Here is an 18,861-nt window from a genome sequence, read left to right on the forward strand (position 1 = left end):
AGAAAGGTCTGTGCAAGGTGCAGTTTTTGAAAAGTGGGGTGCAGGGCGTTTTTTGTTGTTGTTTTTAGTCATTTATCACTACTGAGGACAGTAACTGGGAGTGTTGACATGTATCCAGAACAGTAACAGAACAGTAACGCAAACCCTGCACAATGTGTTACTGAATCTGGGCCACAATTTAGGAGGCACCAAGACCTCCAATAGTGCTGAGTAGCTATAACACTGGCAGCATGGATGTTGTACAAATTGCTCTAACACATCATAACGTAATATGTAAAGGGCGGAAATAATAATGTTAAAACAAAGAAATAATGCGTTTTCAGAAAGATCAATACAATACTGTAAGAGGCACTTTCAGAAGTACAACTACATGCTCTGCTCCCTGGAGAAATGTGTACAAAGATTGAAGGGTCCTGATTAAAATTCTGGGGAAAGCAGCGCCTTCTGGCTGATTTACTAGCAGCTGGCTGGGGCTGGAGTCAATATGCCAAGGCTCTGCATCTTGATATATTCCGTAGCCACCTCTAGTGTGGGACTTCATTTCCGAGTTTCAATTAATGCTGCTAGATTACCGCTTGCAGGATCCGACTAGTGAAAATATCACTGCAGCTGCAGGGATGAGCGAAGCTTTCAGCCTGAAAAGAGCTCTGTGGTGTATAGATGAAGTGCATGAGTGCTTGCTTGCCATGGACGCACGAGTAGTACCTACACAGTGGGGCAGAATGGGTGAATATTCCTCTAATCTCCCTCATTCGGATTACGTCACCAACCCCGAGGTCACCTTTGCCCTCCCATCAGGTCACGTCCATCCATGTACCTTGAGTGACCATCCTGCTAGAAGAACACAATGAATGCCCCCGCGCTTAACTTCAATGGTGTCGTTTTCAAAACACTTCAAATCACCAGCAGGTTGAGAGGAGTATTTCCCTTATAAAATTGGAGATAACCTTTGGGGAGTCGCAACTTTTCCACTCAGATTTCATATATTGTATACACACAGTTTTGCACTGAGAAGAGCTTTCAAGCCATATCTTTCGATAGGGATGCAGAACCAGGGAGTAGGTATCATCAGTGCAGCAGGTGCAGTGGCACCGGGTCCTGGGGTGAAAGAAGCTCAGTGCACCCAAATCATTGCTGTCGTCAACCACTCTCACTGTGGCTAGGGAGGCCATTTACCTGCTTGCACTGGGGCCCGTGAAACCCTTGCTACGACACTGCGCTCAATACCACGTCCCTTCCTGCTCCCACATGCGAGAGGCTGGAGTAGACGCTGCGGACTGCAGAGGAGCGACGAGCTCTGTGCCCTGGGAGAGCCGGCCGGGGCCCGTTGCTGTGGAGGAGCAGCTGCCCCACTGCCTGCCTTGCTGTGGAGGGAGGGCTGTGTGCCGCGGGCTCACACTGCACAGCTGACAGGCAGCAGCTGAGCTGCGCAGCCCGCTCCGTGTGACTGGCAGCGCTTGCCTGCCTCTCTCCACTCCCCGCTCCGGACAGGACATCCTCCCAGTGCAGTGCGAGAAACCTCAGAGGCACCTGCTCATCCTGCCCTCCCTTGTCGCAGCCAGGGTGGGACAGGCACACACCAGGGTGGACAGAGAGCGAGCAGTCATAATCCGGAGACCCGCAGGTCACCCCGTGCAATAGGACACTTACCTGCGCATGCAGGAATTCAGATTTATGCTACTGTAAAAATGCAAGTAAGTACTGTTTTCTGTTTACTTTGGGATTTTTGCCAGTGCTGCTTGCTTCAGCGAGAGTGGAAACTGCAAATCACAGCGAGCAGCGGTTTGTATTATTTGGCAGTCTTTGTGGTCAGGAAGGCAGCGCGGATCAGGGGCGCCTTGTGAATGTTTAGCTAGGGGTTTTCTGTCTGGGCGCTAGGACTAGAGTGAGCCAGGCATGTCAGTAAGTGTCATTGTCCAGGGTGCGCATCTTTCTCTCGTGTCTGTTCCCATCCTTGCAGATATGTTTTGACCTCGCATGTCCATCCGGTGTACAAACATCCAAGTTATTTGTCGCCCAGTTGTAAGGAAATGACCTTGAAGGCAGCCTTGATGTGTACTACGGATGTGGCCTCTTTGGAGCCTGAAGGGGTAGACCAGTACCAGAGAGGAACGGGCAGTCCTGTCTAGCAAGAGGCTGAGAGGAGATGCTGTAACGTGCTTTTAACATGAAGTAAACTGAAGGAGACTCTCTAAATAAACAACGTCAATGACGTTACACGGTCAGTCGAAGTGCAGTGCTTTCAGAGGAATGTCATATTACAAGTTAGGTTTCGCAACAAGAAAGTGCTGCTTTTGGCCTTTGGTTCGGGCAAAATCTTTGCTGCAAAATCCATGTTTAACCAGCGGTGTTGCTAGTGCAAGGAAGATAACCCCAACTGTTGGTACTCTAAAATAAACCAGGCTCGCTGCAACGCAGGAAAACTCTATTTCCGGTTGTGCGAGAAACACACAAGCATACCATCCTGTTCTATAATGATTTGTGACACTCTGAGTCAATAGCCGAATACAAGACATTGAGAAAGGTAGACCGAGAAACAAGCGCAGCGAACGCGGTAATTAACAAGCGCTGTTTACAGAAAACAGTGCCCGGCCGCGGCCACAAGGGGGACGCGATGCGAAGCCTTTGAAATCCGAAACCGGACAGATGGCACACAGCACGCCAGTAACAACACGCCGTTGGCCGTGGGCGGATACATGCAGACACTTAACTCAATTGCGTGATGTCTTTTTTTTACAAAGATACACGCAATGACCAGTGAAAATAATGTAAAAAAACTAAAAACTCACGAGCGTGTGCAAAGCCCAGAGCGATTCCAAGAAGTCGTTTTCCAGAGCAACGCATGCACGCTGCACTAGGCTCGACCTAAAAATGGCTTGCGCATGTATTTGCACGCGGCAGGGTAGGCTACTTCCCTGTCTGGAAGCGGTACGAAAGTACCAGAAACACCGAACTTTTGGACAAAGACAAACACAATGGTATGTAGTCACAGCATGATAGACTTATATGAAACATGCTATATGCAGGATTTCTTACATACTGTTCATATCAAACACATTTGTAATAAACGGGTGATTGTCTGGTCTTTTGTAAACTGAGAGAACAGCAAAATATCAAAGTGAAATCATGCTATTGTAATACCGTAAAATAAGTGGCGCCTGCAAACAATGTGTCAGTTATAAAAACTGTGTGCCACGATAGGGAGACTGGCATCATAAAAACAAAATGGACATGCACATATGTTCGGTAATTATATATGACTTAACCAACCAGGTGTATTAATCAAGCCCCTTGAGTTGCAGCAGCTGGGTTAACCCTGTAATCAAACACAAAGGTCCACAGGATTAACATAACATATATATAAAATGAACATAGAAAGACAGCCAAAAGCACACGTGCTGTTAGCGAGCTCAGCAGGCCTTTAAACCTTGTTCTTGTCACATTTGCTATGCATTCAAAGGCAGATGTCAAATGTCAGGCTCTGTCTTCCAGAGAGCCTGGTCTTTACTTTTCTATCTCTGACTTCAGAGTGAGAAGATTTAGGTGAATTTAAATGGTTTTCTAGCACACAAAAATGCTAAATGTCTGTAAATTAACTGTGCAGATATTTCATAATCTCTCAGGATTAGAAAAGCACAAATGAAGCACATTTTTGATAATTCTGAAGTGTGGTGGAAACAAATATTTTGAGTACAAATGTGCTAGAGTACTCCACACATATTATTGATGCATAAAACCAAATATGAATGTCTCCTAAACCATTTCTGGAAATTGGATGACAGGGATATGGCCGGTATGTATACATTGAATCAGAAATGACCAGTGATACAACAGTGTAGAAAGATACTATCTATGAGGTTTCCTCACTATTTTGGAGGTCCTTTATTATCTTCATGAAGGGGTGCTATTACACTAAAGAGAGTGTGATAATATTGATATGATTTAGAAGACACTACACCGTGGTACCGAATAGGATCAGTATATAAATCACTTCCCTCTATTCAGAACTAGATATACAAATACCGGAGGCAACTGTATTCTTATTCCCGCAAGCCCACTTCTGAGTGATGAGTGTAATGAACAATGACAAAGTAACAATTGCTTTACTGTGTGAAATTTTGTATATACATACATCTGTCCTGAGAAGGGCAAGGGATGGATCTCAAGAACCTCCAAAATGCTGTGTCGACAAAATGTTTATGTATAAGGACTTCTTGTGATAGGATTTTATCTTATAGCGATTTCTGTAACTGTTTTTAATACTTTCGTATGTTTGTCTAAAATGTGGGATATGTAAATTGTGTCTACAAAGAAAGGGGAGTGTGTTTATTCAATACTGTAAATGAATGTACTAAGATGATATTGTCATCCCCCTATGTTTTAAAACGTTTTTTTAATTGTATTGTTTTGTATATGTAGTGTGGGCATTATTATATTTAATGAAATAATTACAATAAACACATTTTTACACATTGTGGAGACTCCAATACGTTTTATGTCTTAATAATATATATGGTGTACTCTATTTAATGTATTCTGACTGGGGATCAATAGACGTAGACGATTTACGTATTTAAAGGGGGAGCACAAAAGGGAAATATTCTTTGTTTATGGTTTAATTGTCCCTGTCCCTTTTGGCTTGAAAGGGTGATTCTTTTGAATTGAGAGGAAAACTGATATTTTAATACAATACACTAGGTGATGACATTTCCACACATTATCTTTTGTGTAATGCATACTTTTATTAGTAAAACTGTATTTCTGTGCAAATGTAATGGTCATTTCAATTGAAGATGTGTCGTCTGTAATCGCAGTATGGTACAACACCTTGCATACTTCATTTTGTCCTGCTCCACTCTATTCTGCACCACACCACACCATTGTAGTTTACTTTGCACCACTCCACACTATGCCACTCCTCGCCATTCCACACTGGATCACTGCACCTTATTCTGTACCACTTCACTCTCACTCTACGCCACTTCACTCTACGCCTTTTTACTCTACAACACTCTACTCTATGCCAATGAACTCTACCCCATACTACTCTACCACGCGCCACTGCACTCTACACCACACCACTTCAATCTGCATCACTGCAATCTGCCACTCCACTTTCTAACACTGTACTCTGCCACTGGACCCTACGCCAATGCACTGTACTCTGTACTACTCCACTCTACGCCAGTGCACGCTATGCCAGTCCACTCTACTCCACTCTAGTCTGCACACTGTGCCACTCTACTCTGCACTCTATGCCACTCTACTCTGTGCCACTCTACTCTACCATGCACCACTCCAATCTACTCTGAAACAATCTACTCTACACCACTGCACTCTGCGCCACTGTACTCTGCGCCACTGTACTCTACACCACTGTACTCTACGCCAATTTACTCAAAACAGTGCGCTCTATGCCACTTTACTCTCTGCCAATCTACTCTGCACCACTGTACTCTATACTCTAGGCCACTCTACTCCACTCTGCGACACTGCACTCTGCAATACTAGAGGCCACTGCACTATACGACACTACACTATACACCTTTGTACTCTACGTCACTGGAATTTACGCCACTTTATTCTATTCTGCACAACTGTACTCTATGCCACTGTTCACAATGCCACTACTATGCACCACCCTACGCCACTGCACTCCACGCCAATGCACTCTACCCCATCTGCTATACACATATGCCCTCTGACAGTCTATTCTGCAACACTGCACTCTGCCACTGAACTCTTTGCCACTTTACACCACCACACTATAAACCACTACACTCTGCACCACTGCACTCGGCCTTACTGCACTCAGTTCCACTGTACTCCACACCACTGTACTCTACGGCAAAGTACTCTGCACCCCTTTACTCAAAACCAGTGCACTCTATGCCACTTTACTCTACACCAGTCTACTCTGGACCACTGCACTCAATTCTTCTATACTCTAGGCTGCTCTACTCCACTCTGCGACACTACACTCTGCAATACTACAGGCCACTGCACGATACGCCACTACACTCTATGCCTTTGTACTCTACGCCACTCTATTCTACTCTGCACCACTGTACTATATGCCACTGCTCACTAAGCCCTTCTACTCTGCACCACTCTGTGCCACTGCACTCCACACCAATGCACTCTACACCATATACTATACACACTCTGCACTCTGACTGTGTACTCTGCGACACTGCAATCTGCACTGAACTCTGTACCACTCTGCTCCACTATACTTTACACCGCTACACTCTGCATTACTCCACTCTATGCCACTGCACTCTACCCTGCACCAGTCCACTGTACGCCACTTCACTCAACGCCACTCTACTCTGCATCCCTGCACCCTCTGCCACTGAATTGTCATTCTTCTGTGCACCACTGCACTCTACCCTGCACCACTCCACTGTACGCCACTTAACTCAACGTCACTCTACTCTGCATCCCTGCACCCTCTGCCACTGAATTGTCATTCTTCCGTGCACCACTGCACTCTATTCTGCACCACTCTATGCCATTCCACTGCACTCTACACCAATGCACTGTATGCCTCTACACTCTACGTCACTCTGCTCACTACCACTGCACTTTACGCCAATCCCCTGTAAACCACTATAATCTATCCTGCACCACTGCACTCTACGCTACTGTACTCTACTCTGAAGCAATCTATTTTACGCTGCTGTACTCTACACCACTCTATTCCGCTCTATGCCTTTCCACTCTACATCCCTCCGCTCTATGCCACTGCAATCTACCCTCCACCATTCCAGTCCATGCCACTCTATTCTACACCTCTGCATTCTATGCCAATGCACTCTATACCACTTTATGCAAAACCAATACACTCTGCGCCACTGCACTCTGCCAATCTACTCTGCGCCACTGTACTTTACACCACCATACTCTACTACAACACAACTGTACGCCACTGCACTCTTTACCACTCTACTCTACCCATTTCACTCTGTCACTTTACTCTGTACCACTGCACTGTACACCAGTGCACTCTCCCACCCTACTGCACACCACTGCACTCTATAACTCTCCACTCTAAAACACACTACTCTCTGCCACTGAACTCTGTGCCCCTCTGCTCTGAACCACTCTATTCTGCACCACTGTCCTGTATGCTACTGCACTCTACTCTGCACCACTCTGTTCTACGCAATTATAATGCATTCTATGCCAGTGCACTTTATGCCATTCTAATCTACTGTGTACTTCTGCATTGTGTACCACTTTACTCTCTGCCTTCCTGCTCTGCACCACTCTATTCAATGCAAACACAAAGAGATGATGGAAGGAGCGCTGAAACTTTTCAGACACTCACCCCCAGTCACTGATCTGGGTTGAATCCATCATCGTAATTTAGCTCACTTTGCCACCCCAGTTCAGACCCAGCCATATGCAAATCAGTCTTGACTTGTTTCTCGTGGGAACAGTCCAGCCTGAACTGCAAAACCAGGTGTTCCCTGGACTGGAAGCAAGCATCCTGGGAACGGTTTCAGGGTAACACCCCTCATCAGCCAGGCTAGCTTAAATCCAGTGTAGTGTTGTTCCTATATTCCCAATAGGCTCTGCGCATTGGAATAATATATCCTATAGATGTGACGTAGAACTTATGTCTACAAGGTCTCTATCGAAAAATTTAGACTTAATTGTGAGTGCCAGCTAGCTCAGAGGTCACTAGAAACTTTCTCGAGTTCACAAGAAGGGATTTAGTTTCTGACAACCTGTATAAACATGAATACTTTGTTTCCCCAAGATAAAACTGATCTTCAGAGTCGTGAAAACAATAGATAGATATTTTACTCAGTCATTCGTGCATGCTTCGTTTCATCAGAGTTTGCAGAGAAATAGAGAGACGGGCATTTTCAATAAGAGTGTTTATTGAACAGTCTTCTTTCTCATGCAGAAGAATTAAACTGTTACAATCATATTACTGGTTGAAAAGTATAATGCGTACAGTAATAAGAGTAGAATAAAATAATACTGTAAGAGCATTGTATGGTTCCTAGACCATAGAGGAATACATACATAAATAACAGAGGCTAAAAAAAGTACTCAACTGGTGCTTCTAAAATACGCCTACCCCGATGTACCTAACCTAAGTCTAGTACGAGGGAAGAAGTAAGTGAGGTGTAGCATAAATTTAGTATTCTATCCAAGATTTCTCTTAGGGTCTAATCAGCTCCGTACCTTGGTTTAGAATGAAGACGGTCAATCTCAGGACTCGATTTCCCAACAACCCGCAAGGGTAGCTTGGAAACACTGGAGCTGGATTTCTCGGCATGAGAAAAGACAGCGTCTCTCTCAGTGCGTCTGCTGGAGGGTCGGCTTCCTTCGGCACTTGCTGTAGCAGGATGCGTCGGGCAAGTAGATAGTCGAACTGCTCCAAACCACAGTGTGCTTGCTATGGCAAGTGTGGGCATATTTATACCTTGAAGGTGCCGAGTTTGACGTTAAGGTGGACATAATAACGTCATCAAAGAGTCTCAGTTCTTTGAAAACTCCTTGATTTCTTGGATAAATCAATATGCAAGCAAGGGGAAGTCCCTAGCTGCTGAAGCCGAGTTTTCCAAGAAATCGTAGTGGATTTTCGGAACTAGTGGAAGTAGCCCTGCCGTATTTGGACTGCATGAGCTATGTCTAAATATGGTTATGATTTCTATGCCTATATAAGGATATGGTGATTTATACCTATATAAGGGCATGAATCGGGAAAATTACACTAGGGTCCTAAAATGCTATACAACACCAGTGGCAAAGTGAGCTATTCAATGCCAATGCACTCTACCTCACTCCACTATGCCCCACTGGACTATTTGCCACTGCACCCCACACCACTCCAGTCTAGGCCACTTCATTTTACTCTCCACCACTCCACTCTATGCCACCGGACTCTCCACCAGTGTACTCCCTGCCACCACTCTATGCCACGCCACTCTACCTTGTTCCACTCTGCTCTACCCTGCACCACTCCACTTTACGCCACGCTAATTTACGCCATGTAGTCCACTAGGCGCCACTCCACTGCACTCTGACACTCTACTCTACACAATTACGCTCTACAACACTACTGCATGCCAATCTGTGACACTACACTCTACGTCACTACACTCTGCATCACTCCATGCCACTCTAATCTATTCTGCACCACTTCACTCCTCTCTGCACTAATCTACTCTATGCCACAGCACTCTATGCCACTCTACTCTACACCTCTGCACTCTACCCTGCCCCACTCCACTCTACGCACACTTTACTGTACCCTGAAACAATCTACTCTACACCACTCTACTCAAGTGTACTTTCACCACTCTACTGTATGTCACTGCATTCTACGCCAATGTACTCTGCACCACTTTACTGAAAACCAGTGCACTCTACACCAATCTACTCTGCGCCACTGTACGTTACTTCTCTTCACTCTAGGCCACACTACTACACTGTATGTCACTCCACTCTACAACACTCTGTGACACTCTACAACACTACTCCACTCTGTGACGCTCCACGCAACTCCCGCTATGCCATTCCATGGCACTTTACTTCACTCTGTTCTATGACACACTATTCCACTGTGCTACTCCACTCAGACACTCTATGCCTCTCCACTCTACAACACTCTACTCCTATGCCTTTCCACTCTCCTACACTACTCCACTCCACTCTGCCACTCTACTCCACTTCCTCCATGATACTCCATACCCTCCACTCTATTCCACTTTGACATGCCACACTCATTTACCCCCTAACCTTTAGCCATGCTGAACAGCAGCCACACTGGTGTACAACGAGGCTAAAACATATTGGCAAAGCCAATAGCTCTTGTATAGGCAAGACCTATTGGCTTTGCATATGCTTGTTTTAGTGTTGCCACACACTGTGCACTTTGCCAACAGTAATGGCGCAGTGGCTGTGTTGAAAATTCGCAAAGCTGTGAGAAATCAATAATGAGTAAGAGAGGCAAAAAGCTGCAATTGGGCAAATCCTTGACTGAAAAAAATAAATGTAGTGAAAATGAGCATGAAGCCAATGTTCATGAATCTGTTTGTGGAGAGCAGCGGAATGCCCTGGCTCGGAGTTCTCCCAGGCGATATAGTCAATAGAGAGTCCAACTCTGGTGCCATGGACCAGGCCTCAGCGTCCACAAAGACATTTTTAGGTCTCGCTGGCGTTGCAGGGCGAAGCGATGCCGCCAACGAGACTTATGGTCGCCGTGTTTGCCTCCAAGGGAGACAGACCTGGAGACAGACCTGTGCCCGAGCCGATTGTAGTATGGGCATGAGCCGATTCAGGTCTATGAACGCGCTTCTAGCTTTGCAAGGCCGCCACTGGCAGGAGCCGCAGGGAACGTCAACGTGCACGCTCACAGCGTCACGCTCATGCCCTCCCGCGTCTGTTAGGCTGTTCTCCGCTCCAGGCCGACTTGTTTGAGGATGACGCCGCGCCTGAACTGCATCCGGCTGTCCCACGGTCTCCGAGCAGGTGGATTTGGGGGTGCACGCACATATTCAGTATATGATGCCCCAGCTCGCCACTGTGGAGGAGGCCACAGACGCAGTACCGCCGGCGCAGGGTAAGTAATCTCAGCCGTCGGGTCGGAGACAACTGGTTGTTTTCTATAATTAGGTAGTCACTCTTCAGCAACACAAAACTAAAAAAAACTGTTACGATTTTCCTCCCATGTTTCTTTAATTTCTTTCCCTTTCATCGCTATAACGTGGGTAATTAAGGCATCAAAGATAGAAAATAGCTCATTATCGGCAGGACGGCGCCCCTCGCTTTCCCTGCTGCACAGGTTGCAGTGCCCTGGCCATATTGAACATTCAGCTGGGTCTCGGTTATGGAAAGCGGTGGGGGGACAGCTGGGGGGTCCCGTTGGCAGGAAGCTGTGGAGAGGGCTGTTTGGATGCCACAGACACACCACCATCCCGCAATAGCTTTGTGGCATACTGGAGGGGTTGCTGCCCGTCCTCTGGGATTGTTTTGTTCTGATGTCCGTTTTTGCTTCACCCGTCAAGTCACTTTAAATGCAACGGGGGAGAGCGGCTAATGGACGTGTAGAAATTATTATTATAAAGTGTTATGTAAAGTAGCCTGCACATCTTGTGGTCAGTTTGTGGTGCTTCGCCAACTCTGATTAAATAAGTTCTTTGGAGCTGCATATTGTGTATGGAACTTCCAAACTGATTAATGAACTCTGTCTCCACGTTGCATTTCAGCTAGTTTATGATCTTTTCTGGACAAAATTGTGCACGTTTTTTGGTTGCACTGTGACGAGTTTTGCAGCATTCTGTTTACTGTTGCCGTATTGGGTGTGGCTTGGATTAGCTGTTCGGAGAGCACACAAAGTTAATTTCCTTTATGATCAGCAGATTTTCAGATACCGTGAAGAGTACAATTAAGACCTGACTTTTCAGATCTTGGCATCGGGTCTTTATTTTTATTTTTTATTTTTGGGGTAATCGGGCCACCCAACGTTTTCAAAGTTCTGTTTCCACCACACCAGCAGTCTAACTAGAAACATAAAAAAATTAACACTCAATTATCCCCTTATTTGTAATATAAACTTTATTTCGGCATTCATGCCTTCAACTTTTTCACATATACAAAATCTTTAAAAGCGAGCTCAAGGAAAAACCGTCATAATAGTGCAGTTACCTGAGTAAATCATAAAGTTCCTAGGTTTGACTTTGTAGTTGTACTAAAAAAGAATAAAAATTCATACTAGAATTCTTAAAAAGTTAGTCCTTTACAAGTTAACAGAGAGCATGTGTGCACAGCAATAAAAACGGACGAATGTAACAATGCTAAATTATACACAGTGAAGCCTCCTGCTTATTAACTGTTTTATCAGAGCCAGCATTTCTGTTATATAGGGAGGGATTCTTAAATTTTATCTGTACAGCGCATTGCTCCAAGGCTCTTTTTATGGCCCAGTTCCATTACTTTTGGGTTAAAAGCGAGTTATGGCAAAGGCTACTTAAGGCACAGGCAACAGTATAAGTGGGAGGAGTCAGCGTACTTCATGAGCTATCTTCTTGTGCATTTTTCCTAATGCTCCACATATGGCCAACGAACTTGGTGACTGCACAAGCAAAGACTGGTCTAGTGTCTGATTTAAAGAATGCGCAAGGCAACCCAGTAATTCTGTGTGCCCATTTGTTGGCAAATAGGTTCAATCCATTTTAGTCTGGGGTGCACAGCCACACACACAACCACACACACAACCACACACAGCCACAACCACAACCACAGCCACAACCACACACAACAACACCCAACCAAACACCCGACCACACACACAACCACACACCCAACCACACACCCAACCACACACCCAACCACACACACAACCACACGCACAACCACACGCACAACCACACACACACACAATCACACACACAACCACACACATCTATCTATCGCCCTCACTCTATCTATCCCACTCACTCTATCGATCTGTCTATCTTTCGCCCTCACTCTGTCTATCTATCACATTCACTCTATCTATCGCACTCACTCTATTTTTCTATCGCCCTCACTCTATCTATCGCCCTCCCTCTATCTATCTATCTATCGCCCTCACTCTATCTATCGCACCACCACAGCATCACTCAGGGGCACTACAGCATCACTATGCACTACCACAGCATCACTGAACGCCACAGCATCACTCGTCGCCACCACAACATCACTCAGCGCCACCACAGCATCAATCTGTGCAACTAATCAACAACAACTGGTTCAAATATGTTCTCTCAATGTTTCAAGCTTTATTACAAATGTCACAAAAAGATGTTAATATTTCACTTCTGTCTTTGGATTTTCGTCACAATAAAGTACACTGAACATAATCTTCACAAAAGTTATTTCCAAAAGTTTAAGCTATTGCCATTATAAATTACAATAACTTTTATTTAAGTATTAATTATTTTGAAAATTAAAAAGCCATTGTTGTTTGTAATATCAATACATCTAAGGCACATAAATACAAAACATCTTACATTACAAATGCTATAGGTGTCACATTTGCAAAAGTTAAAAGTATTGGCATTGTAAATAACAAAGCTATTAATTTCGCTATTTTCAAAACAAACACATAAATAAAACATGTAATTTACAATACCAATAGCTCAAACTTTCGTAATGCGAGACCTATTGCATTGCAAATGCTTGTTTTTTCAGTTCTTAGCACTTAAAGTCGTATTTCATACAGGTAACCTAATGCACATCTGCCCATTCTTTATTTTTTGTTGTAGAAGAAAAGGCGCAACATTTAAAATTAGGGTCGTCTGAAACACATTTTGTGTCACTACAGAAGGCCATGTTTTGTATGAAAAGAATAAAAAGTGCAAGTGTTCTTTTGTAAAGTATCCCTGATTAATATTCCCTGTCTCTCTCTCTCTCTCTCTCTCTCTCTCTCTCTCTCTCTCTCTCTCTCTCTCTCTCTCTCTCTCTCTCTTGCTCTCTCTCTCTCTCTCTTGCTCTCTCTCTCTCTCCCTCCCTCCCTCCCTCCCTCCCTCTCTCTCTCTCTCTCTCTCCTCTCTCTCTCTCTCTCTCTCTCTCTCTCTCTCTCTCTCTCTCTCTCTCTCTCTCAATGCTTTAAATGGCGAAGTGCGCTCGGGTACTAAGTACCTACACTCCTTATATTTGAAAGGGAATGTACCTGCACTTCTCAGAAGGGGGTCGATATTTTAGGGGGTTGGGGGGACAGGCACTTCTAAGGATCAAAGTGTTACTCTGATATAGCGAGTACCCGCACATTTATATTTACACTTCAACCACTGGTTCTCATGATCAAAGGCCGTCCCAAATTAGAAAAACCAATGGGCTTAAATAGCAGAATAACAGACCTATAAATGCATAGTTTCCTTTAAACTAATTTCTTGTTAAAATATTTTCTAACACTAAAACATTTTTAATTCATCAGGTTCGGCTTACTTGACGATGAACCGGTGCCTGCTGCAGAATCTGTTGTGGGGGCACTGGCAAAACACATGGAGATGCGGCTTTCCTATGGTAAGTGCTGAACTTGTCTTGGGGACTTGCAGCATGTGCAAGACAGAAGGACGTCCCAACTTGCAGTGTTTGGGAACCGCAACTTGTAATATTTCAGTAAGAGAGCACTTCTCATTGTATGACCTTGCTTTCCCTGTTTTCACACCCTGCATCTTACAAAATGATGCAACCTGTGTCGCCTTCTCTCGGCATCAGACGTACGCCCACCTTTTTAAACAACTGATTCTATAAAACAATTTGTTTGAAAAACTTGCGCTAATTCGTGCTGCTCAGGGGTGTCGCTTTTTTGGAGGTGGAGGGGTGGGCCGGAAGCTGGGCTTTGACACATAGACACTTCCCAAATAAACTGATTCTTGGCTTCTCGGTTAGGTCGAGAGGCACAGAGTCTGGTCTGCTAGCTCTGTGTCCGTTTTTCTGCCAAGAATAAAAGTAAAACAAGTGGCGTTTGATGTAAAATCAATGAGAAAGAGACAGATATACATCTAGGACTGTATTATACAAGTGCCCCTGGAGCGCAAGAGGCATTTGCACCAGCTTTGTGCACCCCCGGGGGTACTTTGGTATTACAGAAGGGGCCACAGACCCTTTTGCAACTCCTTCTGTAATACCAATAGTGCTGGCGCACATAAATTGCCAGCACATTAAAGGTGTGCCCAGCACAACGAAGGAAAATGCACTGCATGTATAATACGGCTTGTGGTGGCTAAATTATAAAATTAGAAAATTAGAAACCCGATAACCTGCAATCTGTACTGGCCTCCCTGCTTGTCCAGGTTGTCTTACCCTTGGCAAACACTTTATTTCACAGAGCTGTCCTTTTCTTTACTATTACATATGAGAGCACTTTTGCATACTTAAGTATAGGATGTTCGCTGTACAAGCACATTATGTTTGTTTTAACCTTTTTGCCTGGATTGACTTACTAGCCCGGCTTGGATGGTGAATCCAAACTCCATGACCACTATCCCCTAGTATGTACTATAAGAAAGAGAAATTGTTTTCCAAACAGGCCTACCACACTGGTTTTCATTTACATTTTTAGGTTACACCAGCCAGTGTTTTTGTTAAGAATTGCGGAAAATGGTTATCACTCTGATGGTTTAATTTTCCTGTTTTCATGAGAGCACTCTTACGTACACTTTTCTATGCTCTGCTTTTTGAGCAACCAGCGAAATATTTTTTTTCTAATATATGTATATGCTATTGATTTGTTCTGAAAAGCAAATAATAAATGTGGAAAGATTTCCTCCAAGAAAAGTGTTTTCTTTCTGGTATCTATTTGTCTCTCTCATATAAAGATGCATTTATTTGATCATAGATATGATACAATTTCGTTCTACTGCCTTTTGACAATAGACATTGCCTTTAGGACCACCTTGTTATTTGTATTGTTAAGGTGTGGGAAGAACAAGCACAGATGGTATTCATCACGCAGGAATGGGCGAGGAGGCTTTGGTACACAAATCTGTTGAGTATCTGCACCCTCCCACACAGGATGGACATGCTCTTAAATTGGGGTGACCAGGTCCTTCATCCCAATCTCCAACTGTTTCACTTCCATGCATGGAGATTGAGTGATGTCAAATAGCCCTTTGGTTTCCTACCTAAGGTTACAAGAGTCAGCGTGGCTACCAGGAAACCCAGAAAAAAAATCCATTTATGTGGGTAGCTGGAAAAAGTGTTTGTTGGTGCTACTAAGATTTGCACTGGCTTTTAACCAGCATGGCATTGTAGTGGCTACTGAAAAAGGTTAATTGACTGCCCTATCCTCCTTCACCTGTATCTCTGATCAGTCTTCTTTATTTAAGTTGCCACTAGTGGTGCCTTTTGTCAAAATGTTACTATACTTGTTTTCCCTTCTTCTGTTTACTGTTCTTTAGTATGATTTCAGACTTGTGTAAACATTCTAGCATCCCATTTCAAGCTGTGTACAGTTGCCCGATGAGACTCCCGACACGGAGATTGTTCTTTTCAGTGGCATTGAATTCTGCCTACAGTGTACATCAAACTCCAGTAAGAACAGCATTCATCATTTTCTTTCTGGATAAGCTTGTCTACACGCTAGACCATCTTTCTTACCAAAAGTATTATCTTCCTTTTACATGGGTCAGTCCATCACTCTTCTGTCTTTCTTTCCTCCTCCTCAACCAACAAAAAGGAGTTGCTTCCTAGACTGGAACCTGGACATGCAGTGTCTTACTACTTAGACCACACATGATAGGACAGTTTGCATAATCAGACTTTTTGCAAACAAGTGTACCATTTCACCTTATATTATCCTTTATATTTGAATCTGCTATTGCATGGGCAAGAAAGACCCTCCGTCTAGCATTTATGCCAACTCCAGCAGGGCCTTGGCTGCTTCCACTGCTTTCACCAGAGTGCTGGTGATTTGACATCTGCTGAGCTGCACCATGATCATTGTTACATACTTTTGCTAAATATTCTCGCCCCACAGCTCAAGCACTTAGACATACTTTGCCAGGCTTCTGTTGCATCAATCAATCACTAAATTTGTATAGCGCGCTACTCACCCGGAGGGTCTCAAGGCGCTTGGGGGGGGGGGGTCCGCTACTGCTCGAACAGCCAGGTCTTGAGTTGCTTCCTGAAGGAGAGGTGGTCTTGGGTAAGACGGAGGTGGATGGGGAGGGAGTTCCAGGTCTTGGCTGCCAGGTAGGAGAAGGATTTTCCTCCCATGGTGGCTCTGCGAATGCGTGGAAAGGCGGCGAGGGCGTGGCTGGTTGATCGTAGCTGGCGGGTGGGAGTGTAGAAGGTCAGGCGGTTGTTGAGGTACCTTGGGCCCAGGTCGTGGAGGGCCTTGTGTGCGTGGGTGAGGAGGCGGAACGTGATTCTCTTGCTGACGGGGAGCCAGTGTAGGTCTCTCAGGTGTCCAGAGATGTGGCTCTGTCGGGGATGTCCAGGATGAGTCGTGCGGAGGCGTTCTGGATGCGTTGGAGTCTTTTCTGCAGTTTGGCTGTGGTTCTGGTGTAGAGGGTGTTTCCGTAGTCCAGTCAGCTGGTGACGAGTGCCTGGGTGACCGTCTTCCTGGTTTCTGTGGGGATCCAACGGAAGATCTTTCGGAGCATGCGTAGGATGTTGAAGCACGATGATGAGACGGCATTGACTTGTCTGGTCATCGAGAGGGAGGAGTCCAGGATGAATCCCAAGTTGCGTGCGTGGTCCGTTGGTTTGGGTGCGCTGCCCAGGGCCGGGGGCCACCAGGAGTCGTCCCAGGCAGAGGGTGATGATCCCAGGATGAGGACTTCCGTCTTGTCTGAGTTCAGTTTCAGGCGGCTGTTCTTCATCCACTCGGCTACGTCTTTCATCCCTTCGTGTAGGTTGGTTCTGGCGGTGGTGGGGTCATTGGTGAGGGAGAGGATCAGCTGGGTGTCGTCGGCGTAGGAGATGATGTTGAGGTTGTGTTGGAGTGCGATGGCCGCGAGGGGGCTCATGTAGACGTTGAAGAGGGTGGGGCTGAGTGATGATCCTTGTGGTACGCCGCAGATGACTTCGGTGGCCTCGGATCTGAACGGGGGGAGGCGGACTCTCTGGGTTCTTCCGGCGAGGAACGAGATGATCCACTCCAGTGCCTTCTCTTGGATTCCGACGTTGCTGAGGCGTTGTACTAGGGTGCGGTGGCAGACAGTGTCGAACGCTGCGGAGAGGTCCAGGAGGATGAGTGCCGGCGTTTCCCCGTTGTCGAGCAGGGCTCGGATGTCGTCAGTGGCTGCGATGAGGGCGGTCTCGGTGCTGTGGTGCATCACTTCCTTTGTTAATCTGCACTACTCAGTCTTACCTTTTGGGGGCTTTCTTTTTTTAATCATTCTTAAGATGAGAAATCTGTATAATGAAGTGCCTATCAGAAGAAAAAGCTATTTACGTTCTGTAACAATATTTCTGATAGAGACTTCTAGCTGCAGATTCCTCACCTTTTGAATATTCCCCTGGCATCGGGCTGGATCTGGAATCTTTTTAGCAGTACCTCTCCATGCCAGAAAGTGGCACAGTGCAGTTGAGCACTGATGCTGTTCCACTCGCGAAATGTGTGGATCCGATATAGGCACCACTTCTACGCGCTGATAGCAGATACTTTCTTTCCGTACCACCAGACGCAGATCCAGAACTACCTCTTGTCTTTTTGAAATCCTTAGGTCCTGTAACAGTTTCATTGTTCAAGGGAAATGTCACCTCCCAAAACAACAGATTTAAAACCCTGTAACGACTGTCAGATGTAAATGTCTGGGACAGATCATCAATGAATCTGACTGGTACCTGAGGTCAAAACACAACCATAAGGCCTGCAATCATTGCATGCCGTTGAACCTGAAGTCCATACAAGACTACTAGGCAAAGGTTTACATCACCAAGCACCGAAAGACTCCACGATTAGACCAATCCAAGTTGAAAGATCAATCCCGTTCCAGATCCAGAAGTCACAGAAGCCATTCCAGAGGTAGGTCTTCAACTTGATTAAAGTCGTCGGGTAAGTCGTAGCTCAAACACATGAAATGTAAGCGGGACGAAGTCCCTTCACGCTACTCAAATTTTCAGAGAAAGCACATGGTGGCACCATACATCTTGATCTCGCTTACAAAGTCGATCGATGTCTGACCCTATCTCGCAGCTTGTTCTAGCACAACCTGAAGTTCTAGGGCCATCCCCCACTCTGAAACATGTCGAAGAGTTCCACAAGGCCATGACCCGACTCTTTGGTTCCTTCCCTGCTCCCTCTGGTGTGCCTTCCAGCCCCCTGGACCAGAGAGGCCCTCCATCTGGAATACGACTGGCGGGTTCGTCCTCAGTGCCAGCTGGACCAGCTAAGACCATAAT

General features: G+C 45.4%; 1 protein-coding gene across 1 annotated transcript in view; it reads left to right on the top strand.

Moving 5' to 3' along the window:
- AASS (aminoadipate-semialdehyde synthase) overlaps positions 1–18,861 on the top strand; it is a 568,722-nt gene that overhangs the window by 529,615 nt on the left and 20,246 nt on the right. Inside the window, exon 22 of the mRNA XM_086966854.1 lies at positions 13,943–14,031. Coding sequence (XP_086822980.1) covers positions 13,943–14,031 — 89 coding nt within the window. The remainder of the gene's footprint in view (positions 1–13,942; positions 14,032–18,861) is intronic.

This window comes from Lissotriton vulgaris, chromosome 1_1 (genome assembly GCF_964263255.1).
Source record: "Lissotriton vulgaris chromosome 1_1, aLisVul1.2, whole genome shotgun sequence".
Classification (NCBI taxonomy): Eukaryota; Metazoa; Chordata; class Amphibia; order Caudata; family Salamandridae; genus Lissotriton; species Lissotriton vulgaris.